The following is a 27,459-nucleotide window of genomic DNA, read 5'->3' as shown; positions in this document are numbered from 1 at the left end:
ATAACGTTGTCAGGAGGGTCGAGAACGACTGTTGTGGGTGTTGGTAAGTGGTTAGGTCGTGCCTTCCTCCTGTTTCACCAAGTTAATTTTCAACCCAAATCTAATCCTATTGAGAAGTCTACGCCAAACATTAGACACCCAACTTATCCAACATAATCCTAGTCTAACCAGTCCAAAATCCAATCATGTCCGTTCCACTAAACGTGCCCTTAATGCAAGAAGCATAGATGTCTCCCACATAGGTTATTGTCCTAAAATGTGATACATCAAGCAAATCTTATAAAGCTTCACATGATTATCAAATTTAAAGTCACGTGTACCTTCGAAATGCAAAAGATTTTTCAATGTACCAAGAATATGACCTGATATACAAAGAATAATAACATAATTATTTGAAGATTTATAGAAAAAAAAATTCTAACAAATTTTATACAACACAATGAATCCAAGACTGGCAATCTTATTGACTAAGCCACAACCCCAATAATTAATCAAGGGTTTTTTTTTTTTTTAATTAGCACTCCATAAATTGTTGAATACACTCTACTCAATATTTAATGTTAAATGACTTGTATAAAATGACTATTTAAGGCCTAAAAAGTTAAAAAATAAAAAGAACAATTATTTCAGTTGTAGTTTTTAATTCATGAATAATGCATTACAGCATATCAAGGGACTAAGTGGTTTGATTTCTTGAACCCCAATGACAATGCCCTCGATGATCAGGCCTAGTTTTTATTAATGTCGAAAATAAGCAAAATGCACTCAAAATAGAAGAATCATGTACTTCAACATCCAGTAAGTTTTTGATCTTTTGAGTACCCATTTTTATAGTCTCAGTAGCGCATTAAATATGTTTATTTGCTAAAGTTCCAATCGATGTCAAACGCATGCTCGTTTGTTTTTTTATTAATGCTGAAAACAATTCAAATGCACTTTGAATAGAAAAATAGTATAGCTTCGACACCCAATAAGCTTTTGATCTTTTGACTATTCATTCTTATGGTCCTAGTAGCATATTATATGTGTTAATTTGCTTAAGTTACAATGGATGTCAAACGTATGCTCGTTTGTTTTTTTGTTAATGTCGAAAACAATCCAAATGCACAAAAAATAGAAAAACAATGCAGTTTTAACACCCAATAAGCTTTTGGTGTTTTGAGTACTCATTCTTATAATCATATTAGCGCATTATATGTATTTATTTGAGTAGTTAGGATGATATTTAACAAGGGCAGAAAGAGCCTCAGCCGCAAGTTCTCTCAAACCTTTATGCTGATGACATTGTGTAGAACATAAGATCTAAACTGATGGATAAAAGTAGCCTGTAGGGAATTAAAAAACCTTAAAGAATTCAAGTTGGAGCCTACCCAGTGACAAATTTTGTTATACAGCAGCTCATCCACAAATGGATAAAGATAACCCTCCTATTGAGCAATAGAGACAGCGACATGAACATAAGAGTTTACTCGTGAAGAAAGTGAAAAATAGTCCGCAGTATTCACTGTGCCAATTCCATGAGGGTAACTACCCTGCCGTCCAACATTCTCTTGAAAAGCTGCAGCAGCTGCTCTTCTACAATTAACCTATGCATCATAAACTAGAATATAAGAACCTAAGGGTGCGTTTGTTGCACCGGACTATCTCGGACTGGACTAGCTTCAGGGATTAAGCTGGACTGGTTTAGATTAGACTAAGCTGGACTAGCTTAATGAAGCGTTTGGTGCAGTGTCGGACTAAGTCACATACTATATTTTTTTTTGCCATTTTTAGTTCACTTTTGGCTTAAAAATTAAACAAAAATTAATAATTAAAGGGCAGTGAAGTCTGGAAATGAATGGACCTAAGCAAATTTTCTTTCCCCTTCCTTCCTTTAGCCTTCCTCATTTCTCTTCTCCATCATTTTCTCTCTATCAAATTATGCATTAATCTCTTAATTTTCTTGTTTAATTAAGAGAATTTGTTGGTTAACCATTTGCCAAGCCTTCAGAGATTCCAAAAAGAAAGGCAAGCCTTCCAATAACCAATTAAACCAGCAAATCCCAGAAAAAAAAAAACCCAAAACAAAAAAAATTACTGAGATTGCGAAGCAGTCATGGCGGAGACTGACCTAGTCGATGAGGAGGCAAGCCGAAGGCAAAGCCAAAATCAGTAGCTTCAAACCCACGACCATGGCAATAGCGAAGCAGCGAAGGAGAAGAAGATGGTGGAGATGACCCAGTCGACGAGGTCATCGTCGGAGATGAAGACGTCGACGAGTTCGTCATCAGAGATGAAGCCATGCCTCAAGCTTATGCCATCAAAATCGAGGTCAGGGAGGTGAGTCGAGCAGGACGAAGAAGTTCTTAGCTAGTCCAATGGTTTTCGGGGGGGGTCACGCTAAGAACGGCTAGTTAGGTTGTTAGTGAAAGCGAGTCCCGGCTAATCCCATTAAAACTAGTCCAGCTAGGAAACAAACACGGGACTGGACTAATCTTTAGTCCAGTCTAGTCCAGTGAACTTTAGTGAGGGAAAACAAACACCCCCTAAAACAGATGTGGTACGAAATAATGATTCAAATCATACTAATAATAAAAGTTTAGTACCTTGCCGTCGTGGTAGGCCAGTGTCAGAATGTGTGGCGCAAGCGGGTGTGGTATATTTCTCATATCTGTGTGATAATATGCACGACCAAAAGCCCAACAATCATAAGCTGCAGCATCCCGTACATGAGATCCAATACCATGTCGATCCTTCCCTGACTACAGCAGAGAAACAGCACCACATTCGAAAAACCCAGTATTGAAGCTCCATAAAAGCTCACAAAACCAAAGTAGACTTCAAATACGACATTGTACTGGAAGTATATGTTCATGACAACTTACACCTAGATCACTATGACATAATGGGAAAAAAAATTAAAGGAAAAGAAAGTAGGCATCAAATTTGTGAAATCATTTCATTATTGATGAAAAATGTTCCCTAGTGGATCAACCACATATGATATACACTTGCTACAGTTCAACAAAAATGTCAATATACGCTAGATTTATAAGTCGGTGTTCTAGATAACCTTCACAACAACAGGTACAACTTTCTGAAGGCTGATAGGTAAGAGCAACCCTCTACGCGCCAATTCAGCCAGTGCTAAGAAACCAACATTGCATGACCCATCACCCTGAAAAAGTACGATATCAGTACAGCTTTATAAGCAATAAAACTGTTACAATTACTTACAAATTACAACTAAAGAAAGGGAGTGAAGATGCAATGTTTTAAAGGTTCACAGAAATCCATGTAAGCATGAAAATTTTCCAGCAAGGAAATTTTAACCAGTTGAACTGTAGAAGTCTGGGAAAAGATACGAAACAAAGCAACCAAATTATACCTCGCCTGGTGAAAACGGCTCCAACACAGATGACCTCTGAAAGGGCAGATGTATGACATGAAGTAATGCGGCCAATACCTTTTGCAGCAGACAAACGCACAACAGTGTCCTGCATAAAAATGCTATTAGTAATAAGTACATACCATATGACTGGGAAAGATAAAATTCAAATAAAAATATCCAAAACAAGGATGAATCAATAGCAAGTTAGCAACTTAAGTTGCTCTCTAGTGCGACCTTATCCATGCACATGAAACCCTCGGTTTTAGTTTTCTAAGAGATTAAAACTTTTGGAAAAATTAGACCCAAATAGAAAACTTATGGAAGAAGCTGAAAGAAAGGCTTATTGGAATTCATGTCAATATAATGGACTCGCATCTCAAAAGGGAACAGAAGACGTGATGATCGTTTCATTGCTCAAGGACCACCAACTATTTTGAGCATTGAACCTCATGGATTAATGAAAAAGGTGGTGGAGAGGATAAACCTGTGAACTAATAACTGAACAACTGTTCCTGAGTATTTACCGCAGCAACATCTGATTCCTCATTTCCAAGGTAATTTAGGAGGATTTCATCTAATGGATCGGACTTTCTGTAAGTGTGCTTTCTCATTCCAACATCGAATGCCTCAGCCAGATCATCCACATCTTGGAAATCAGACTTTTAGTCGGTTTTGTTTATCTCGCAAGTATAACTAGTAATCCTTTAAGTTCGTTTGTATAAACTCACTTATGAGGAGAATCATTTCAAAGCTGTTATGCAGATGAGCTTGGCTTTTCATGTTCATAACAAACAGTTTGGTTAAAAGGCAAGATCAAAATGTCTGCAGATAAGCAGAATATTGAGGAATGGCAGCTTCTCCAAAGGTTATTTAATATATCAGAAAGCCAGCAATGTTCCAACCAATAAAATTCTAAAGAAAGATCAAGTAAACGACCAAGATGAGACCAACGAAAAAGAGAGATCCATATTGTCGGTGAAACTTTAACAGCAGGAGCTACTAACTTCAAAGTAACCAAGTTCTCGATGAAATCTCATGCCTTTCAACGTACCGTATCTCTCAAACCAGTAAGTAGCATCTCAATAATCTCTTCTACAACTTCTGGAACATCCATTTCTTCATCTTGCTGGCAGCTTGAACTCGGTTCTGAGCTGGAATGCTCAGCATTTAAAGCATAATTGCATCGACCAGTTTTTTCAGATCCAGACAAAGCTATGTTCTCTCCCAAAGAGCTTGTCTTCCCCTTCATCAAAAGTACATGATTAAGGCAAGAGAAAGCAATCAGACCCAACCTGAGTTCAAACCCAGCAAGAAAAACTTTAAAGAGAATCTCGTTAATTTGGTCAAAGTTCAAACCCAAACTGAGTTATAGGTAGGGATTTACCCTGTAACTTGAATTTTCCATTGAAAAGTTAGAGAATATAAATAAATAAACATATCAGTTTAGAGAATAAAAAACATAAATGCAAAATGCAACTTGTAATCCTCTCAAAAATCGTCGTACTTGCTCAAGGGTCACAGTTATTGGTCCTTAGACATAATCTTTCTCTGCTAAATTACAAACTATTTTAGGGTTCAGAACGTATGAACTACAAAGAAGTAAAAGCAAAACTTGAAATAGCAGTCAGTGCTGCTGTAGCTCCAAGTTACCGGAAATGATTGATGGCATCATCTGTCAGGAAAAGATAGGACTTCGTGTGTCCATTCAACAAAGCTGAAGAAGAAAATGTATAAGAAAAAGGTAAGCAAAGGCAGCAATAAGAGTGGTCTAGAATTACAACAAATTTGAATCAGTTCTTTTCATATAAGCATGCAATGCTAAAGTAGGTGTACAAAAAACCACTCTATCAAAATTCAAAAGGTAATAACTTTCTGACCTTTCGACAAAAATAAATGAATAACTTTTTGACCGTAGTAAGACCATCTTCAAAGGAGATGTCAAATTCTAAGTGGAATGTTATGTAATCAAATTTGAAGGTAAGAGCAAGCTCCAACCAATATGTCAATCGGATTGACATATGAGTTTTCATATGTCAAACATATGAGTTTTCATATGAGAAAATGCTGATGTCAAATTATTTTTAATTATTTTATTGTGTGAATCCCATTAATACATCAATTATAGATATTTGAAATTTATTTTAATTGATTTCTTTTTAAAATAGGTCGTACAAGTATCATTTATAACAAAAAAATATATCGGTTGAGAGTAAAGAAAATCTAACATTATCACGTCAACTATCAAATTAACATTTAACATTTATCTTTCAATATCTCATTTAAAATGCTCAATACACAACTATCTCAATTCAGTTATTGGCCACGGTTTGTTAATAAAAAAAGCAAATGATGTAAGTTTATCATTTTCAAAAGGAAAATTCAAAACCGTTACGGCCCAGATTCCAACCTTATACATACTCTTCCAAAGCAAGGGCTTAGCCCATATTACTCAGTCGTCACGGGCCGTCTATTTAGACAGTTCGTAGCCTTCTCACGTGAAATATCATCCGTCAGATCGAAAAATTAACGGCTGTGATTTGAGACATTCCCCACTTATTCGCTTCTTATGGGTCAGGCGTCAGCCATTAAAAGGGTATCGTTTCTCTCGAAAGGGGCGTCTCCTCCACACCTCTCACGCTCTCGCTCTCAGTCTCTCTTTTGTCTTTGCGCATTTCAGCGTAGAGCTCAAAGCGGAGACGCCTCGCAGCCACCACCACCGAAGGTATAACCTAAATTTCCTCCTGCTATGTTTAGATCTGAATTTTGTCAGTATCGCTTTCAGATTTTTGAGATTTTTTTCATTTACTTTCAATTTTTTTTTCCAGATCTGTATTTTTTTTCTGTAATTTTGATGTGCAAAGGTGATTTTTTTAATCGATTAATTGTTTTTTTGGATCTGATTATTTGCGACTTGTAGTGAGAGATCTGATCTGCTCGATTTGTATGCATTACTGTTTCATATATGTTCATCGTTGTCAGATCTGATTTTCTAGTACATTTCTATGGTGGAACTGTATTGATTTACTTATTTGTTGATTGTAGGTTTGGATCCTTTAGATCTGGACGGTTCTGATTGGTTTATGAAGTTTGTGTTTGTTTTATTTGGTTTAGGTGATTCTTTGCTGTCGTTAATTCGAAGTTTTTGAAATTTTAAGTGAATACTCTTGATAAATGTATGAATGGTACACTCTTATGTTCATTTGCGCTCGATGACGAGTAATAAATTGTCGATTCTGGTAACAAAGAAATGATTTTTTTTTTTTTTTGTTAGTCTTAAAAATTGTGAACTGTTTAGTCGGACCTATGATTACTGAATGTTATTTTGGATGATATGGTTTTCAATTTCGTCGGTGTTTACGATTTAGTTTAATGCGTACTGTGATTCAATTTTTTGTCATAGGTTAAAGGGTTGGATGTTGGGGTTTCAATTCTCAAACTTGAAGCCATTTATTTTATAGCATAGGGATTGAATTCTTTATTGCTTAGGTGCAGATTTTAGTGAGTAATACACAGATTACCATCTGATATGTTGACAGTTCATGTTTACTACCACTTAAGTTTTCATGAAAACCCAACTTTTTTATTAAAAAAAAATGTTTTTTTTTTTAACTCCCCAATTTGACAAGGTTGTGGTTCTATTTGAAGTCTTGATGGATGTTTGGATATTCTTTTGTTCCTTGATGGTACCATGATGTTGACTGCATCTCTAACAAAATAGTGCAAAGTTCATCGCACATTTTATAGAATAGATGATCTGTGTCAGATATTTAATTGTTTTCTGATTATTGATGTCAATAGACCGGAAGATTGAGGCTCGTCCTCTATTTTTATTTGTCTATCTGGAAGTACAAATGATTTTTTTAACTGGTTTTATGGTCTACTTGATGCTCTTATACATAATTGACAGTTTTGGTCAAGTAGTATCATTTACATCAGGAATGGTTATTATTTTTGGTTATCGTGGTAGATTCTATTTCTGATACGGTATATGTACATTCTTGTAGGGCAAGTGACAATGGTTGATCAGGTTCAACATCCTTCTGTGGTCCAGAAGGTAGCTGGCCAGCTCCTTCAGCAATCTATCCAGGGTTACGATAATGGCTTCCAAAGACCAGGAATGTACCAAAGACGTGCTTATGGGAACTACACTAATGCTGCACTGCAGTATCCCTTCATGCCAGCATGCAGAGCTACCACTGATATGTCTTTGGTTCCATCAACTGCATCACCCATCTTTGTTCAAGCCCCTGCGGAGAAAGGCCACTTTCTGATTGATTTTCTCATGGGTGGAGTCTCTGCTGCCGTGTCTAAAACTGCTGCTGCTCCAATTGAGCGTGTCAAGCTGTTGATTCAAAACCAGGATGAGATGATCAAAACTGGTCGTTTGTCTCAACCCTACAAGGGCATTGGGGAGTGCTTTAGCCGTACAATCAAGGAAGAGGGTTTTGGTTCATTGTGGAGAGGGAACACTGCCAATGTTATCCGTTACTTTCCAACTCAGGTTTGTAATGTTATTTTTCTACTAAATGGTCCATTGGCAAAGAAAAGTTTTGATGCGTACTTGTACTAAAATCGATGCCTGGATTTGTTGTAGGCCTTGAACTTTGCATTCAAAGATTACTTCAAGAGGCTGTTCAACTTCAAGAAAGACAGGGACGGTTATTGGAAATGGTTTGCTGGTAACTTGGCTTCAGGAGGTGCTGCTGGTGCTTCTTCTCTTTTCTTTGTCTACTCGTTGGATTATGCTCGTACTCGTTTGGCTAATGACGCTAAAGCTGCAAAGAAGGGAGGAGAAAGACAATTCAATGGTCTGGTTGATGTCTACAGGAAGACATTGAAATCTGATGGAATTGCCGGTCTTTACCGTGGATTCAACATCTCTTGTGTTGGAATTATTGTCTACCGTGGTCTCTACTTTGGACTGTATGATTCACTGAAGCCTGTTGTCCTGACTGGAGGCTTGCAGGTTAGTGAATTATTTTTATTTATTCACTTTCCTTTTTGTTCATGGTTATATATTGTTATGATGGTGTTGGCTTTGTTTACGTTAGTTGCTAGCTCAATTTTGGTTTTTTATTACGTTCTGTGTAATTGCTGAATATCTTGTATGTGTGCATATTGTTATGGCATAATATTTCTTATATTAGTCATTCATTTCCCTTTGAGAAAGGACTACTAATTTTGCAAAAGGTTTAATGATGCTTCCGCTCTTCTGTTTATTATTTCTGGCTTCGCTCTATTCTAATGCTTTCTTTGTGAAGCATTACAAAGAATTGTATGAAGTGTCTATATATGTTGGTTTTTAAAGAATGCTATGCCACAATGTTCGAATCTGTTGCCCACAATCATTATCTGCTTTCAGTTGTGTGACACGTTGCTTTTTTGTGTTGAAAACTACAGGATAGTTTCTTCGCTAGCTTTGCCCTTGGTTGGCTCATCACCAATGGTGCTGGTCTTGCATCCTACCCAATTGACACTGTCCGCAGAAGAATGATGATGACATCCGGTGAAGCCGTCAAGTACAAGAGTTCCCTGGATGCCTTCCAACAAATCTTGAAGAACGAGGGTGCCAAGTCTCTCTTCAAGGGTGCTGGTGCTAACATTCTCCGTGCCATTGCTGGTGCTGGTGTGCTGTCTGGTTATGACAAGCTACAGCTGCTTGTGTTCGGCAAGAAGTACGGATCTGGTTCCGGTTAAGAATATTTTTCCTCCCAGGCCATTTTAGCTTTTAGATGGTGATGAAAATCTTTTTGAGTTTTTGAAGAACTCGTTTCGGCAAAATTTTCTTAAAATAAATCAGTTATAGGGGAGTTAATCCCAAACCGAATTTTACTGCGGGATTGAGTTTTGTTTCCCATAAACCAGATTATTGAGTGGTGAAAAATTCCATTCATCTTGAAGTTTCATTTATGTGATTTGCTAGTTTTTTATGTTTGCTTTGTCAAGTTTATTAAATCTATACTGATTCATCATTCTTCGTTCATTGATGTTGAATTGTTGTGCTCAAATTTATGTTTCTGAGATTCGGCTTACCGTTGAAGGGAATTGATTTACGCGCACATTATCTTTTTTCTTTTTACACGCCTGTTTATTGCCGGCGACGGAAACAAACAAGTGGTGTGCAAGAGGGGAAAATGGGACAAGCAAAACTGTAGAAGTGTGAAACTTAAGGGGTTGGCTTAGTGGAAAGTAGCAAAAGTGTGAAACTCTTAAATCGGTGAACTTTCGCGGATGCGATTTTTGGGGCAACCGGCTACTGTTTGACTCAAGTGTTAAAATATTATTTGTGCCTCGTGGTATCGGAACTGATGGAGAAAGGGATTATTTTTTTCATGAATGTGGGGTGAGATACTGAGATATCCCTACTAAAAAAAAAAAAAAAAACGTATTTCATGATCTTTGTGAGCCTCGAGTGGTTTAATTTTCCACTTTTTACTGAAAAATAAAATTACCATGGATTCGTTTGTCTCAATTGGAGAAATGATTATGAAGATAGAGGCATCAAGCCTTGATCCATGATGCCCTTTGAAAATCTAGCCTTCTTTTGTCTTTGTTTCGTTGACTGCACGTCTAACCATCCATTGCACTAGAGCATAGTAAAATTTTTGTGCTAAAAATGAAATACCCTAGCTAAAGATGAATGGCCAAAACTGATGTCATGTTCTATGCTATCCAAAAACGAGAGACCAATGAAGTGAGGGTCCAAAACGATTATGTCATTGCTTATCATTCACGTGTATTGTTACCCAAGGCTTTTAGCTTCCCTCCGTCCTTGAAAAAGCCCATTTAAAAGGTATTTCATCTTTAAGGATGTTCTTCGATCTGTCTACGGATCCGATCAAGTTTGATCTGTATTTCGGGTCCATTATAATGGGATTATCAAGTTTGGTTTGTATTATCGGATCTGACATATCGATCTATATACAGTAAACATTGATTTCATAGTGAATTGGATTCTCGTTGGATATAATTTATGATCTAAAAAAGATCAAAATATCACTACTAACATCGTTCTTTTAATAAACGTATTTTGAATGCATAAAAAAGTCTTCAACTTCTATTACAGGCTAGTATAATATTATATAAATCAATAATAGGTTACGGTCTTACTTGGATAAGTCATATTGGAAGTTTCGATCATTGACATGTCTAAATGTGCTTACTAAACATACATCCTTAAACCTCTAATTACACAAACCAAAGAGACCTTAAGGTAAATGTTTGTACAAGGATTTAGGCAAATTTAGGTAGAAATATGTTACAAAATATTTAGACCGAGAGATTAAAAATTCACCACACTACATGACTATCAAAAACCGCTAACACAAAGGATTTTCAAAATACTTATTTCAAGTATTCGTATGCAAATTCCTTCGTGCATCCCGTCTAGTTATTCCAAATACATTTATCTAATGTTTTTATTGTGCATCTCTTACTAAATGTAGTCTAATCACTAAGTAGTTTAAGAGCATTTTTAAGGGAAACATCAAATTCAAAATCAAATTTTAATTTGATGGTTGATTTGGTAATTTGACATATTGTCAATATTTTCCTTTCACCCGATATGCCAAAATTTATTGCTTCATTTATGTTTTTTTAAACAAAAATAATAAAAGTTGAGTTGTTGTTGGTTTAAAAATAATAAAATAATGCTTAAATATGCTAGCATTTAAGGTAATGCAAGTGGAATGTCTTTGGAAATAGCAAAAACCATATTTTAAGGCAGCTTCAAATATGACATCTTTTTGTCCATGTCAGTTGGAGTAAATGGTACATCATTTGTTACTGTTATATGTCTATGCGACATTTTTTACATCTCCTTTAGAGATGGTCTAAGCCTCAACCATTATGACTATAAAGGATGGATTTGTAGTTCAACTTTTTTGCACAACTTTCAGCACACGTTTTTATGGCCCACTTTGGAATATCAATGATATGAACCATCTATTTTTTAGAACATCATTTATAGATTATCTTTACAAAAAAGTAGACAAATCCAAACCATTAAGGCATTCATTTTGTAGTGAAGAAAATGAATGAATATGAGTCTATAAAGAAACCTAAGCCCTTAATTCAATGATCATATAGTTTCAAATTTGGGTTATGTTTGATGGACATGTTCTTTGAGGAAATGTCTAAAAGATAGACAATTGGAGTGTTGAAGTACATTACGAAGTTGCTGCCACAAAAATATGTGTTAAAAATTGTGTAAAAGAAGTGATGTCACAGATTCGGCCATAATTATATTATAATCGTGGTTAAGACTTGATTAAAAACAAAATTAATCTCAGCTTTAATGAAGTTGACCCAACATACATACTTTGGAATAACTAATCTCAGCCCTTTACGTTTAATTTTGACCAGCTTTTTTGTTGGAAGCCCCATGAATTCCTTGCTTCGAGTACAAGGCCCTATATGCCCATATGGTCCCAGAGAACTCAATTCACCACAACTAGCATTTGATCTTATTTATATATACATATTCAATGAGCTTTATGACCCCAAAAAACCAACTTATTTAATTTAGGGAATTAATATATCTCTCTAGGGAACAACGGTTTCTCTTCTTTTTATTTCTTGGTCCCAACTGCTACCTGCCCTAATACATGTTTGGATTTAAAAGAGAGAAAAAAAGGGTTGAATGTCACATTACTCTTGTGCCTAATTTGAACGGGTTTTTGTTTTTTTTTTTTGACAAATGATAACATTGGTGGCCTAATTTGAAAGTAAAAAGTGTGTTTCAATCCAATATACATTGTCATGTGGAGAAAAACATGATATTATTGGATCAAGACGTCATGTTATAGAAAATCCATTTGATGTCTTTCTCCCAATTTATGGGTACTGCATCTTGAGTCATGTGAAGTGCTCAGTTGTCTCAACTTTTTATAAGGATTGATTATCCTTCAAAATACTAATAAAAATGATAGACATTTCCCTACATATTGTCAGATCACTTGCCTCACACGGACGTGAAGTGCGCGTGCTTGACGCAAAAAAACTTATAACCTAAATGGCGACAGGGTGACATCGCTCTGATTGTCTATTCACGCCCGACTCCTCATGTTTTGCATAAGATTCTTTCATTGGATGAAGTATTGACTTATTCAAGTTAAAATATTTTGCTCCATTTTTATATATGTGCTAGAACAACCACCCTTACCAATGGTTCAATCAAAATGCTATCATATTATTTTGTATTGCGTAGAAACAAAGCTTTCAATGGACCCATATAATACTCAGCCACACCTTTTCTTTCTAAAGAAACCAATGAACGAATGACTTAGACAAAAGTAAATACATAATAAAGTTTGTAATGACTACTTAAGGCATCATTCAAAAGTGAAAAGTTCACTTATGTTTTTTTTTTTTAATACAATGCTATTATTTACATGAAGAAATAGAAGAAGTTAAACTACATAATGGGCTGGTCATATAAATCTGGTTCAATTACCCTAGAAAGAAACGAGAGTTGTTAAATTAGATATTCTATTAGCCACCAATAAGGTACAAACCTACGTCGTCATGTAAGCTGTTTGGAGAAAGTAAGGAGAGTGGTAAAGAGTTATTTGCTTATCTAATGTTTGTTTGGAAGGAGATACTTTTGACATTAATTAAGCTTATCTTGTTGCACTTTAGAAAGCTGTTTGGGGAATAGGGGCCGACAACTTTTTCTTTTAGTTGAACAAATTGTAGGGATCAGAAACCTTCAAGATTTTTTTACAGCGCAGTTCTGATCTGAGATGTACGGCAAAGATTCAATAGAAGAAAGAGACGGATCTTTGGTAAGTGCGGCGGCCCCCCCCCACCAGAAGATCTCACCGGCGGTAAAAACGGCTTTTACCCCTCCCTCTGCCAAGCCTTGTTCAATCACTCAATGCCAACCATCCATCCATCCATCCGTATATCACATGTTTTTTACTTTTGTCTTTTCTGAGATAAAAAACATTCTTCTTTCTTAATTTTCTTTTCCCTCCCTCCAATCTTAAGTATAAACTTTGAGACTGTCAAACAGCTATTTCGAATCACTGAGGACTGAGGAGAGCTTTTTTGTTTATTTTTTTTTTCATTTTTATTTATAGAGATGTAAAATTGAAAGAGGTTTCTAATTTTCTAGAGATGCAAAATTGAAAGAGGGTTTTAATTTTATGTGTTTTTTTTTCTTCAATTTTAGTTCATGTGTTATAAACATATCAATTTAATCAGTGTGTTTTAATACCTAAACAATTTCGATTGTTTTGGTTAAATTTGAGTTAATGTTTGCACACACAGTGCCTACTGTTCGGACACACACAATTTGATCAGAAATGATCAAAGAATTTAAACACACAATAAAATTAATCAAACTAAAAACACAAGTCCCCAAAATTGAAATTAGAGCAAAACATAATCATCTCATTCCCCATAATCACATCAAACTATGATAAACATCAGCATCATGGACCAAAACTCCACAATGCACAATGTATGAGATGCACCGTTTTAGTAGATTGCTAGATTTATCAACTTTATTCCAAACATTTAAATCTAACTAACGTTGCATCTCATATACACCGGTGTATAGAGAAAGTAGTCTATAAGCCGTCCTAAATAAATACTAGTATTAATTACATCAAGTGCAATGGTGTAGCATAGATAGAGTAGACTGTAGGGACAGCGGTAGCAAATAGGAATTAGGAAGATTGTTGTTGTAATCTTGTTCTGTTTAATAACAAGTTAGCGTGGTAGAGCTAGCTGGAGACAACAAAACATAACACATAACTCAGAAGGGAAGCGTGTTCGTGAAAATCTCACATGTAGCTGCTCCTCTGCACAAAAGCCAAACGCAACACACAAAAAACGGATAACACAATACAATTCTAGAGAGAGCAACTCAAACACAACACAGAAAGCCTCTCTCTCCGTCTCTCTCTCTCTCCCTCTCTCTCTCTCTCTCTCTCTCTCTATATATATATATATATATATGTCAAGTGCAAACTCAAATCTCTCTCTGAGTTGAAGCAAATTTTCTCAAGAAATTATGGGGAAGAAAATTTGAAGTTAGAAAGAAAGAAGACTGCAGTTTCTCTTACTTATCCTCCGAGCTGCCCATTTTTGCTTCACAGCGAAATGTGAAGGGAGTTTTGGCTTAAAAGTAAGGTACCGCTTCTGCTTCTTTACACAATCTTGTCATGCGTTTGGCTACCGAGAGAATCAAAGCAGAAGGCAAAGAAAAGAAAATGAAATTTTATGTCTTGAAGTTCTTTTCTTTCATTTTCTTAGTAGGCAAACAGGAATGTAAAGTTAGGAGATGAAACATGGCTTTATATTCTGCTTCACTATTTCTGAGAATGTCCATGTTTGCCCTAAATTTTGCAAATTTTAGAATATATGTTGTAATTTGTCATTAATTATTGAATAAAAAGATTTTGTTTTGAATTTATAGTGAAAGTTTCTAGTCTATGAGGATAGTGCTACAATGTACACATAAATATATACACAAATATGAATTTATAGTGAAAGTGCTTTTCTTTTCTTTTTTTTTTTTTTTTTTAATTTCCATTTTTTTAGCACATGTATTGAAAGATTTTGGTTCCATTTTGTAGATTGTTTATGTGAATCTCGGTTTGATAAGTGGTGCAAAAATGAATGAGAATGGACATATGGAAGTGCATTACCTAGACACCGGCTTTCCTTACACACCTACCGACGGCTTCATGGGTTTCTTTGACGGTTTTTCTCATGTACCGATGAATTATGGTCACGCCATGCCAATGCATGATCAGGCAAGTTTGCTTTTTCCATTTTTGATGTGTTCTTTTCTTGTGAAAGTTATTCTGTGATGACATCATGTTCGCCGCCTCATAAGATTGTTTTAGATCCATCTTGCTTGTAAATTTGGAAAGCTGGTGTTTGTTCAGATGCATTTGCTTTAATGTTTTGTCTGGAATTCATGAGATATCGGAATGAGCTGGGGAAGCTGAAGTGTATTATTACCTTTACTGAGTGTCAACGTATTCGTTACAAATATTCAGAACTATACAGTACATTGTGATTTTAGTTGGATTAAAGATATATATTGCCATATACCTTTTTTGCTGAGTGAAATACTGTATTATTTTCATGAACTGAAATTTTAGTATTTGCTGAAAATGCTAATCTTTACATGTTGTGTGTCCAGGAAACTGCATACTGGTCAATGAACATGAGTTCGTACAAGGCTTTACCATCTGGTCCGGAGAGTACTTCTTATTACGGTACTTATGAGGTAAATGATCATTTACCAAGCATGGACGTCAGCAGGGGGAGTTGGGAATACCCTTCAGTGATGAATGCAGAAGAGCCTGCAAACACCGACTCACAGCTAGAAGAAGATGCTGCCATGGAAGCGCAAGCTACACCTGAGGAATGTTAGTCAGAAACTTCTGTTTATTTGTAATCTTATACTGAAAATTGGTTTTGATTGATCACACTTTGTCGTGCATTGCTCCTTGCTTTTTTAGGTATTCCGAATCAGCAAAATACAAGTACTTCTGAGGTATGGATCCTCCTTTGTGGTTTGTGAAATTTTACGTTTTTCTTTCTGCTGCATTATTTTGGTTAGTTTAGATACATATTAGTTTGCATTATTAAGTCTACGAATTTGTTTTTGGAATAAATGCACTTCTTTTCGAACTTGAAGTTCAAAAGGAAGTGCATTTATGCTAAAGTTTAGATGCATATTTAGTTTGCATTATCAAGTCTTGGACTCCTGCACTGCAGTTATGCTAAAGTTCAGCCTTTTGCTCTCTGTATATCTGCAGGTTGCATGGCAAGAGGACATTGATCCTGATAACATGACCTATGAGGTTCGTTATGTATACCTTATTCTTTTATCCTGCATTTTACTGTGACATGGGTTTTCCGGATGAAGTAAATCTTGTTGGAAGTAGAAATTCGTTACCATTTTGTTCCCACAAGAGACTTATTAAGCATAAACAGAAACCTGGGCAGTTGCACGTCCCACACATACCTTTGCTCGTCTGCCTCTTCAAAGTTAGTAACGAATGAAACTGGCTTTTCATGATTCTTTAGACTGTGAAGGCGAACGATGTCGGTACTTTGAGGCTTCAGAAACTATTATATCACATTGTGATATATAGCATAGAAAATTACTTCAATATTGGATTAACTTCTTTATACCCAGCTCAAATTAAGATTATGGGACATTCTTTAATTAGCCATTTTTGCAGTATAGATTGGGGGTACTTAAGGCAAGCGGTTTCATTGATCTTGTACATTGGCTTTTCTTTGTTTATTTGCATTGGTTTGACACGTCTAGTACAAACTACAGGATTTTCCAAAATTTTTACGAATGTTAAATGAAATGTTTTATTTTATATATTGGCCCCAGGAATTACTTGACTTGGGTGAGGCAGTTGGCACTCAAAGCCGAGGTCTTTCCGACGAACTTATTAGCTTGCTTCCATTGTCAAAATACAAGTGTGGAAACTTCTTTTTAAGGAAAAAATCCGGAGAGAGGTAACATTCTGACTCATGGACAGTTGAGTAATGAGAATTTATTTGCCTAAAACAATAAAAACCTGTTTTCCGACCTTATCTTTTCCTTGTCTCAGAAGTAAATGTGATGGCCTCTATTTTCATTTTTGGTTCTCTAGACAATCTGGATATCTGTCTGGTATTATACTGAATTTGGTAGTGTCCCAACGAGAAAATTCTGTCATACTAACGCAAATAATCTTGTCATAAACACTTTTTTTTTTATTTTTTATGAGTTCATCTTGTCATGAACACTTAACCTAACAGAAATGAGAAATTTTCTCTGCTCGAACTCTATCATCATCTACAAAGCACTTGACACATAAACCTATTTATCGAGCGATTGAAAATGTGATTTCTCGAGAAGAGTTGTCTTAGAAACCTCTAAGATGAACCCTAATCCTTTAAAAATGTAAAATATATGGTGATGCTTTTGATTTTAGTTACCGTCTTAACAGTGTTTTCCCAAAAAAAAATAAAATTATTAGCATATAATTGCTCTGATAAAATGGGCAAGTTCGTGGCGCACCCTAATTAGTCTCCTTTATTTGATGATGACTTGTCCAGCTGGTTTTTGCTGTAGAAGTTATCAAACACTATTTTTCCAATTCTTTTGTTTGTTTCCAGAAAACTTGATGCAGGATTCTTTTTGAACAAAAAAAAAAGAAGAAGAAGAAGAATCTCCTTTTTCTTTTAATCTTTTGGAATTTGCCCCTTGATGCGACTTTTTCCACGAGCAGGTGTGTGATTTGCCAGATGCAGTATAAAAGAGGGGATCGACAGATCACATTGCCATGCAAACATGTCTACCATAGCGAATGCATCAGCAAATGGCTCGGTATCAACAAGGTAGGCCAACGCCTTAAAATCATGGATTTCAGAATGCAGAATATCATTATTTCTTTCAATTTGATGATCCATCCCGCTAATTCACGCTCATTGTTTCTATATTTGTTTAGGTATGCCCAGTTTGCAACCTCGAGGTTTTCGGTGAGGAGTCAAGGCATTAGAGCACCAATTTGGAAAACAAAAATTAGGCAAAATCTATGTCCATTTCCTAGCTGAAGCTGAAATTTTGCCTTGCTTCCCTTCCATATAGTTTGGTTATTTTTTCTTTGCCTAATGCCTATACAGAGTAGTTAAAAACTATGGTCCTCCTACCCTTTTATCTCTTTCGTTTAACACGCTCTGGTGAAGTAGTCGAGAAAACAAGCCCCTTCTCTTTTCGTTTAACGCGCTCCGGTGAAGTACTAGAGAAAACAAACCCTATAATTCAACCTCCTATAAGTGAATATAAGATTCAGATTAGAGATTGTCAAAAAGTGCACCTTTTAGCCACTCTTTTAGCTTCTTGCAAATCGGCAGACAAATTTATATTGTGCGTAAAATCACTTATTCGTGTCGAAGCTCGAGGCATGCTTCGGTTTATTTCAGCTTGTGTTCTTGAAATTGTTGTTATATCAGATTCATGTCAATTTTAATACTTGGCTAATTGATGGGGGACTTGACTTGAGGAGACTGAGGTGGATCAGATCTTGTTTGTGATTATCAAATTCACTTTTGGGTTCAGTGAAGTTGATGATTTGGTACTGATTCGATCCATTTATATATTAAGGGTGTTGTGTTTTTTCATTTGACATAAAAATCTTAATAAGCAGAAACTGACTAGAAGAGAAAAAAGAAAGCTACTGGCACCCTAAAATTTTTGTTCAGTTTGGTAGATATACCAGTAGTCTAAATTTTTGAGAAATGTTGATAAATGTATAGAGATATTGGTGAAAATATTGGTTTAAAATATAAAATCATGAATGTTTATAAAAGTATATAATTAATGGAAGCTTCAATTATGTTTCCCTCAAAGATGTCTCCCACATAGTATAGTTAATAGGGGTGTGATATTCACACACTCCATTTTACTTCTCATACATCTTTTTAATTTTTGGCCGTCGATCGGATGAATTGAAAAAGATTAACGAACAGAAATTATCAAGGGTTTGTAAGAAGTAAAATAAAGTGTATGAATAGCACATCCCTAGATAATATTGTCCTAAAATAGTGATACATCAAGCAAATCTTATAAAGCTTTACAAGATTATCAAATTTAAAGCCACATGTACCTTTGAAATGCAAGAGATTTTTCAGTATATTAAGAATATGACCGGATATATAAAGTATACTAATATAATTGATTAAAAATTTGGAAAAAAAAAATCAACGAATTTTGTATTAGTTCATGACCGTGTTCCCAGCACAAAGCATCCAAAGCTGGCAATCATACTGACTAAGCCACGACCCCAATAATTAATCTATTAATCAATCTCCAACGGTCGATAATTTAGTAAAACCCCATTGAGCCCACCAACGTTCACTATTTCTCCTGTAACGGTTACTTCTTCTTCTTCCACTGTCCGCCTCTTCAGCTCCAAAACCCACCAATCTCTCTCTCTCTCTCTTTTGCCCCATTGAGCTGGTTGTTGTACAGCTCGCTTTCTTTCTGGGATTTTGTCTGTGAGATTTATGGAACCAGCAAAAATCGATTGGAAAAGTTTAGAGTGGAGATTCATAGAGGACAAATACTACGAGCAAATAAACGCGCCCAAGTGGTTCGATTTCTTGAACCCCAATGATAATTCCGTCGACGATCAGGCCTGGTTTTGCCGACCCGGTACCTTAATCCTTCTCAAATTATACTTCAACCCCTTCTTTTTTCTTTTCTAATTTTGACTGACTAGATATTTTCTTGGATTATTTTTCTGTTGCAGGATGCAAGCATCCGAAGACGGCTGAAGATTTTCTCAAGTCATCACCTCCCAAGGTTTCTCCTTTTCCAGTCTTTCTTTCTTTTTGGTTGGTTTTCTGATTTTGTTTAATTTTATTTTTTTTCGTGTTAATCTGCTTGGTTGCTAAGAAAATGTGATGGGAAAGATTGAAAATTTGACATTTTGATTCTTTGGTATTCGGCATAAGATCTAATTTCGCTTGCGTCTTTATTTTCCTCGCATTTTGGAGCTACCCCAGCATAGATTTTGTATAATTCACTTCTTTTTATTCTTTCAAAGTTTCTAATTTCTTTGTTTGTCCATTTGGGAAAGGTTCCGAGCCCAGCTGTTGTTCCTGAAGTTTCTCCACTTGGTGATAAAGTCCAGAGGTAAAAAGCAAAACCCATGAACCCTTGTTTTCACAATACAATTTAATCCGGTTTCGCAGAATTTAACCATTTCGTTTGTAATTCAGAGATGTGAAACTGAAGAGAAGAGGGTTGAATCAATCTTCGATTTACCCGACTAATAATTCAAGATTCAAGGAAGATAGTGAAAATCAGAACCCCAATGTATCAACCCCTCCAATGAACCAAGCTAAGTCCATGAAGGCAACAATCAAATCAAGCACAGAGAAGAAGCAACCAATTGAGAGCACCCTGCCGAACGATGAGGTGCTTCCTAAGCTGAGAAGCACGCTGTCAGCGAGGAATTTATTTGCGGGGAGGGATCTTCTGAATCAGATTACAGACTTCTGTTCTGAATTGAAGAGAATGGCTATGAGAGTGAGGGAGGGAGAGGATGTGGAGAATTCGGATGTGAGGAAAAGCCCAGCGGGCTTGAAGGAAGAGGTAGTGAAGGAGGAGGAGGTGTGTAACCGTGAGGTTTTTGGGGAGTTGAAAGGGAGGGAAACAGAGAGAATGCCGCTGTTTGAGGTGGATAAGGGAAAACTGAGAGGCAAACGGAGAGAACTCCATTGCTGGAGATTAATAAAGGGAAAAATGAGAGGCAAACGAAGAGAACGCCATTGCTTGAGGTGAGCAAAATGAACACTGAAGGAATGGAGGGGAGCAATTTGGAGAAGCCAAGGAGGAAAAGGTAAGTTTAATCTTTTTCTCTATATATTTGTTTGTAATGCAATCCTCTATATTTGTGTGCACTTTCTATCCTTCGCTGTATGTAATTGTGTGTTTGTATCTGTTTTTTATGGTATAAACATTTTCTTCTTCACTTGTTATGGTAAAACGTTTGATGCAGTTTAAATTATGATCATCTGATCTGGTTGATAACAAATTACCTCCATGAATCTTGAAACTTTCTGGCTTTGATGATTGGATACATAAGGTTAACTTTTGATGACCACCTTCTGCAGAAGAGATGACGAGGCAGAGAACGTCCCAATCCCTCTAAGTTTAGAGAATGTTAAGCGCAAAGGGGGCGAGAGCTTGTTGCAAATCCGGACCAACCCTCCTTCTCCTCAATGCTTTTCTACAACAAGGCATCCTAGCAAAATCACACCTTCACAAGCTTCCAAGTCCAAGCTGATGGTAAGTAACTAGCTGCATCCTTCTCCTTATTCGTATTATTTTTTATCCGTTAAGTCACTTGACTGAGATATCTGAGTCTTTCTTGCAACTCAAGCTTGATAGTACAGTTACAAAGTTGGTCTTATTGGTTTGCATAGCCATCTTAGTTGAAATGATAAACTCGAATTTCAGTCAGCTTATTTCTATTCCAATCCTATGCCCATATATAATTTGCTCAAGATTTTGGCTCGTTTGAAATAGGGGACTGGATTGGAATGGATAAGACACTATGTTTAAGGTATGTTGAAGGAAGAAGTGAAATAATTGTGACTAACTTGGAGGTACCGATCCTCCCCAAAATGGTAGGATTAGAAGGAAGAATATTCCTTCATGTCTAATCCTCTCAAAAACGAAAGAAAAAAATCGTTCTCCTCTACCTTCAATATGCCGTGAATTGGTTATCCATTCCAATCGTATGATCTATACCAGATGAGGCCTTACGCATTTCAGACTTCCTTATCACCTCCATATCATGTTACGGTGCTATGACTAAACTAAATCCAAGCGATTTTGTACATGACTCAATTTGCCACTCGAACTAAGATCCCTTCATAGACTTGATTTGTGCTAATATCAATCATTGTCAGTTAATTTTTCTGATCTGTTTTTTCTGCATGATGACCAGGAAAGGGGAATTCTTGGAGAGGCAGAGCAAAACAAAAAGGTAGTGGCGAGCAAGGACGATTCCGCAGAGAAAGGCAAAAACGTTTGTCTAGTTGATGGAAGAGAAGCTAGAGCCCTCGACGTTTTCTGGTTTCTAAAACCTTGCACAACACCTTCCACCTAAAACATTGATCAACATTTCACATCCATTGTTTCATTCTTTTGATTCTTTTTCTTATTCTCTTGGCTTTCTTACCATTCCTTAATTCTTTCGCCCTCATATGGTCTGTAGTTTTAGTTTTCTTCAGACAACTCTATAGTTGGTAAATAAAACTGTAATGTACTGAACAGACCCACACAATAATGGTACTGAGCTCAGTTCCGATGAATAAAATTTCGATTTTTACCATTGAGTTTCATACTCCGTAGGCCTTTTGTTATGACCGTGTTTCAGTTTTTCTCTTCGTTTGCTGAAGGCCAAATTATAATTTTGGTCCATGTAGTTTCAAGTTTCGAAATTTGTACATGTAGCAAACTAAATGTAATACGCGGGTTGCCTCTGATTTTTAGGGTAAGAAGGGGTAGAGAAAATATCTCAAACCAATGTTCGAGTACCAGGGGCCATGGCGCTAAAGTTCACTCCTGCCATACTCCCAGAAAAAAAAAAACCCCAACGATCTTCAATTAAAGGGTACATATACCCAAAACCGACACAGGTGGGTAGGTAGAGAATACCTAGGGGTGCGAGACAACTCAGACTACTCTCTCTAAGGAACTCGGCAAAATAGCCTTAATTGATGAAATTTTTTACTGTTTAGAGGTTTGAAACACCTCAGAACTGCCCTCTGATGTGTTACTATCATGCAACTATGGTTGTTTAAGAGGTAATATGTTACTAATCTAGCGAGTTACATAAATTTATATGCTAAAATATAAATGGTTTAGCCACTTAATATTATGGTTTAGTAGTATTCCTCTTCACTTATAAGTGGGAGACCTTAATTTCGATTTTCGTCAAAAACGAATTTGAACCACATTATTGCTAACTCATTGTGAGGATAAGCCCACTCCCTTCTTTTAGTGTAGAAAATATTGTTTGTTAAAAAAAAAAAAAAAAACAAACAAACAAACAAATGGTTTAAGTTTTGAAATCACAATCGCATGTCATTTGAACTAAGACTCGCGAATAGTTTGAGATCATGACACCTTGCTCCACTGATCGCATGTCACTTGAGTTAAGACTTTTGGTTAATCGGATTGTTTGTGATCTTAGGTATAGCAAATTGTTTGATTCCAATCAGAAAATTCCAAGCCACAAATTTGACTTTTTCTTTATATTTAGAATCTATTTAGCGTATGCCAAATAAGATTTAACAGTGATTATCATTGTAATCCATAAGAATGACAGATACATCCGTCACATTGAAAAGTTTGAATAATTTGATGTACAACACATTATGGTGTAGTAAAATTTTTAGAAATAAAAGAGAAGGCGAAAACGTTGCAAACTCCGTTACATTACAAGCTTATAAGTTTTAAGACCACATGGCCAATGCTTGCAGAACCATTGGCATGATTTGTTAAGGCTCCCTTTCGTTTCTTTTTCACCTTCTATTATTTTTTGGATTTAACTTCGCTGCTGAAGAATCAGCAGCCCCTCTTACTGAAAGCCTATTACAGCACAACACGTGTCCAAGTTGTGATAAGCTTTATGCAGGAGGGTTTGCTGATTCTTCAATAGCCAAGTCTTGTTCTTATTTTTTTAGCAACCAAAGTTAATATAGATGGCAACCATAAACCAACAATGACAAACCGCCAAACCTTCTCAACCTAATCCAGAAAGAGATCATAACCCACCTGGCCACCTCACATCCTCCCCTTTTTGTTTTGTTCTGTTTGTATTTTGTCCTTGGCTACAAAACCTACGATTGAGGCACCAAGAAAACATTAATTTTGTACTTATCCGTCGTTTTTTAATCAATAAGAAGGATATTCGAACTTGAGACCTCTTCTGATTTTTAGAGACTCAACTCAAAAAAGTAAGACGAATCTGAAAAAGATTCAAGCTTTGAGACCTCTTCAGATCTTCCTAATTGAATCTTAGAAAAAAGGACTGCTTCAGTTCATAACTTAGACAACTCTCTAACTATCAATTTATCATAGTTAATGCCACTTAAGTTCACTCTTTGTTCCTTTGTTTCTTCTTATGTTATCGTCCTATAATTTCAGTACATTTAGGGCTAAACTTTGAAGACTAATCCTCAAAAAAATCTATGAACAATCACATACGCAATCTTGTATTATAGTCAATATCCGTTGTATGACAACAAACAAAGACCATCCAACTCTTAATAACTTAAAAGCTATGAAGTCCACAACCATAATTTTAATACTCAAATCATGACTATTAACAAGCTATGAGCCCAGCTGCCCATGACAACCCAGATTCTAAAATCCAGATTATACCATGTATACCTAACAACTTAAGGACTTACATGACACAGGAGCACCTCCACTGTCCAATGGTAAAAGAACATATGTTGTTTTTGTTCACATGTGTTTGTAGACAATATGCTGCTAAAATAGCGGTATACCAGTATCACGTAAGTTGCTCTAAAAATACGAGAGACAGGAAAAAACAAAAGAAAAAGAAATCATCAAATCAATAAACAGATCACCTCTGAAATTGCCATGGAAAAGATTCTTATGAAATGATGAAATTACAAGACTGAATTTTTACAACACAAATATATAATCCGGTCGGAAAAACACCAACAACGCCACCACCATAATCACCAAAATCAAACTCTCCATCACTCAGACCTTATTTACCACAAAAAGGAAAGACAAAAACCAAAATCTGAAACATGTTTCAGAAATTGGTTTGTGATAGTAGCTGACTACATGGTACCAAAACCCACAAAAATATATACACATATATAATTATCTACCTTGTGGTTCTGCTGCAAAGTAAACAATCCAAGATCCTCAACCAAAGATGTCGGACACGTGGGTATACCCTATTGGTGTGATTTCTTGATTCGGAGAAGAGTTCCTCCATGGTCTCCACGAAGGGGTTTAGGCTTCTGACTGGAGGAACGTACAGAGTCAGAGGCACCGCAGAGAAGGCAACTGTTAACAACAACTGCAACACCATCATCAATCTATCTATCAAGTCAAACCAAAACCCACAAAAATATGATCTCAAAGATTGGATTTTGATTGAAACCCAATTGAGTTTTGAAGATTTTGATGCAAAAAAGGAGGGTTCTGGAGACGATGTTTCTGGAAATTAAAAGAATAAGGTGGAGAGTGGAGATTGGGGGCGAGAGAGAGAGAGAGCAAATTAATAGTGGATTAAATGTCCGAATCTGACTGGTAGTTGGCTGGATGTATTGATATTTTGCTGCTCGGTGTGCATTGTGCAGCCCTTTATTATTCGAATGGGCCGAGCCGAGGAAAGGATTAAGGTCATCTCAAACTAAGGTCATAGGATTGAAAATAGTCAGAAATGATACGAAAATCGTCTTTAATTGAGGATTAGGCCAAAGAGTTTATGGGCCCCATCGGACTAAAACCAACCAATCAGGCTAGCGGGCTGTCCATCTCTAGCCAGCCAGCCAGCTAGCCTGATGGTTGGAGATGATATGAAATATGATCTGATACTGCTCATTAAAATATTAATTTATTTGAGAACTATAAGGCTAAAACAAGCCATTTGTCCCTCCTTCGGTTGAATATGACCTAAGCTATGACTGAGTTTGCGTAATCTTTTGCTTTTTTCCATTTATTTTCCCTCAAGGATAAGGCAATTTTTCATTTTTTGGCTTCATTCCTCATGATAGTTCTAATGCATTTACTCATTTCATCCATTTAATTGTAAGTTATTTTGCTGAATTGATGATGTAGCTGAGGTAGGGCTCGTTTTCAGGCTATGTAGAAGCACAATTATACCATTTGGAATATGAAAAAATTTGGTCCATGTGATGTGATGTGAGTGTGACTTTCAATACTACTGTATAGTCTCGTCGTTATCACGTCTTCAATTTAATGAAAGATAATAAAATCAAGATGACTAAAGACATTAAATGGTAGGATTTCTTGAAATTGACACCAACTCTTGAATGAGGAGGTTCTCTATAAAACCAGGTGGTTCCTCAAACCAAACTGTTTCTTTGCCAATTGAAAGGGCAAACTTTGCTAGTCTATGAGCAATCTCGTTACAAACTCTAGGAACATTTAAGTACTCAATAGAAAGGAAGGCCAAAGCAACATGTAAATGAGCCGATTGGTGGTTCTTGAGCACGTTTATGGCTAGTAAAAAGTCACTCTCCAGCACGTTTATGGCCAGTTTAGGATTTCAAAATGTCATAATGCAATGTGAGAAAATTAAAACCTCGTGACACATTTTGAAGATCACTTCAAACTTGTATAGAACATGTCTGACCTTATCATTACTTTCCTAAATACTATACTTTTAGTATGTTTAAATAACACTAGCCACAAATTCAAGCTAGGAAAAATCTGCCATATTAAGGGAATTGAACAAAATGTATATAATGGTGTTGTGGCTTAATTTAAGAGCAATATATTCTGCTTATAATTTGTCATCTCGTATGAGATTATGCACCAAGTTGCTAGATCATCATAAAATTGGGATGCTTCTAGATTCTTGAAGACGGTTTTGTGGCACGAAAGTTTTCAACTTTCCATGTGGCCTTTTGGCGTTCGAAGGCTAGAAAAGCAGACTAGTAGTTGCCGAGACAATTGAAATGATATGCAGAGAATCACTTTAATGTAATAGTTAGAGAATCCCAATTAAGCCACAATCAATACATAATCGGTAATACTTTGTTAAATCAAACACCATCAATGCAAAACAAACTTCGAACTACATATATTCTTATTAGGATAGACTACAAAGTCAGCAGTTGCAATATGATGGATCCAGAATTCTAATCTTGGGTTCCAATGTAAGACATCAAATTTTATATAGACGCACTTTTGTTTTTTTTTGTTTTTTGTTTTTTTTGGAAAGGTAGAATGACATATTGTGAAAAATATATTTAGTGAGAAAATTTCTCGAGCATTTGGTGGGCCTATTATCACAAGTGTTCGTATTGACAAATGCCAATCCACCCCATGATGTCGAGACCCCATGTAAAGTGTTGTAAACACGTCCTACAATTAAAATGCCTTGATATATTTCTAAAGGGCATTTCATCAAACACTTGATGAACACAAAATATCTGTATCATTCTATCAAACATTCAAAAGATTCTCGAAAAACCTCCTGAAATATTTTTCTGGCCTTCGAAAATCTTAGGACCACCCAGGTTACTATGTGGATCCAACCACGGTGGTCGCCATTGGACCCAATCCGCACCACATGCACAAATTATGGCATCCGACCGGTAACGACCCACAATCTCATGATTAAATGAGCCAGCCCAATCATGGAAGCCTATAAACTTGTTAACTTGAAATTCGAAATAAATGTTCCCAATGCAAAAGACATTTCCAACCACACACTCTTTATTAGGATAAACTTACAAAGTCAACCATTGCAGTTGTAGTATGTGGATCTAAGATTTTAGTTTTGGAAAATCCTAATGTAAAATAT

The 27,459-nt window shown here is 36.1% G+C and overlaps 3 protein-coding genes and 1 long non-coding RNA gene across 5 annotated transcripts; 3 read left to right on the top strand and 1 right to left on the bottom strand.

Annotated features, from left to right (window-relative positions):
* Window positions 1–5,937: 5,937 nt before the first annotated feature.
* LOC103945869 (ADP,ATP carrier protein 1, mitochondrial) lies at window positions 5,938–9,302 on the top strand. Its single transcript, XM_009356458.3, has 4 exons — window positions 5,938–6,092; window positions 7,375–7,871; window positions 7,965–8,336; window positions 8,771–9,302. Exons 2-4 carry the CDS (start codon window positions 7,386–7,388, stop codon window positions 9,065–9,067), a joined length of 1,155 nt encoding a protein of 384 aa, XP_009354733.2. The 5' UTR covers window positions 5,938–6,092; window positions 7,375–7,385; the 3' UTR covers window positions 9,068–9,302.
* A 4,800-nt stretch (window positions 9,303–14,102) lies between these two features.
* LOC103945868 (E3 ubiquitin-protein ligase BIG BROTHER-like) lies at window positions 14,103–18,380 on the top strand. Of its 2 annotated transcripts, none has more exons than XM_048586359.1 (8): window positions 14,103–14,504; window positions 14,956–15,135; window positions 15,531–15,759; window positions 15,853–15,887; window positions 16,153–16,197; window positions 16,743–16,870; window positions 17,629–17,737; window positions 17,848–18,380. In XM_048586359.1, exons 2-8 carry the CDS (start codon window positions 14,995–14,997, stop codon window positions 17,896–17,898), a joined length of 738 nt encoding a protein of 245 aa, XP_048442316.1. In that variant the 5' UTR covers window positions 14,103–14,504; window positions 14,956–14,994; the 3' UTR covers window positions 17,899–18,380. The 2 variants fall into 2 exon arrangements, with proteins under 2 accessions (XP_048442316.1, XP_018502629.2); XM_018647113.2 differs by having other exon boundaries at window positions 14,104–14,509.
* Window positions 18,381–19,070: 690 nt separating this feature from the next.
* On the top strand, window positions 19,071–22,245 carry LOC103945874. The gene is made up of 6 exons (XM_048586142.1): window positions 19,071–19,553; window positions 19,651–19,703; window positions 19,981–20,036; window positions 20,123–20,683; window positions 21,020–21,194; window positions 21,859–22,245. Exons 1-6 carry the CDS (start codon window positions 19,406–19,408, stop codon window positions 22,018–22,020), a joined length of 1,155 nt encoding a protein of 384 aa, XP_048442099.1. The 5' UTR covers window positions 19,071–19,405; the 3' UTR covers window positions 22,021–22,245.
* A 955-nt stretch (window positions 22,246–23,200) lies between these two features.
* Window positions 23,201–25,315, bottom strand: LOC125478284. Its single transcript, XR_007259122.1, has 2 exons — window positions 24,788–25,315; window positions 23,201–23,758 (listed from the first exon to the last, which is right to left on the bottom strand). It is a non-coding gene; the product is annotated as an uncharacterized LOC125478284 (long non-coding RNA).
* Between the last annotated feature and the right edge of the window lie 2,144 nt (window positions 25,316–27,459).

Source organism: the organism of the source record quoted next, unplaced genomic scaffold (genome assembly GCF_019419815.1).
Source record: "Pyrus x bretschneideri cultivar Hongxiangsu unplaced genomic scaffold, Pyrus_bretschneideri_v1 Contig24, whole genome shotgun sequence".
Lineage (NCBI taxonomy): Eukaryota > Viridiplantae > Streptophyta > Magnoliopsida > Rosales > Rosaceae > Pyrus > Pyrus x bretschneideri.
This window is presented reverse-complemented; position numbering and strand designations above follow the sequence as displayed.

Coding starts and splice junctions, on each gene's coding strand:
- LOC103945869 (XM_009356458.3), top strand. CDS start 7,386: ATGGTTGATCAGGTTCAACATCCTTCTGTGGTCCAGAAGGTAGCTGGC. Junction 7,872..7,964: donor TCCGTTACTTTCCAACTCAG/GTTTGTAATGTT, acceptor GATTTGTTGTAG/GCCTTGAACTTTGCATTCAA. Junction 8,337..8,770: donor TCCTGACTGGAGGCTTGCAG/GTTAGTGAATTA, acceptor TGAAAACTACAG/GATAGTTTCTTCGCTAGCTT.
- LOC103945868 (XM_048586359.1), top strand. CDS start 14,995: ATGAATGAGAATGGACATATGGAAGTGCATTACCTAGACACCGGCTTT. Junction 16,198..16,742: donor CTGATAACATGACCTATGAG/GTTCGTTATGTA, acceptor TATTGGCCCCAG/GAATTACTTGACTTGGGTGA. Junction 17,738..17,847: donor AATGGCTCGGTATCAACAAG/GTAGGCCAACGC, acceptor ATATTTGTTTAG/GTATGCCCAGTTTGCAACCT.
- LOC103945874 (XM_048586142.1), top strand. CDS start 19,406: ATGGAACCAGCAAAAATCGATTGGAAAAGTTTAGAGTGGAGATTCATA. Junction 20,037..20,122: donor CTTGGTGATAAAGTCCAGAG/GTAAAAAGCAAA, acceptor TTTGTAATTCAG/AGATGTGAAACTGAAGAGAA. Junction 21,195..21,858: donor CTTCCAAGTCCAAGCTGATG/GTAAGTAACTAG, acceptor CATGATGACCAG/GAAAGGGGAATTCTTGGAGA.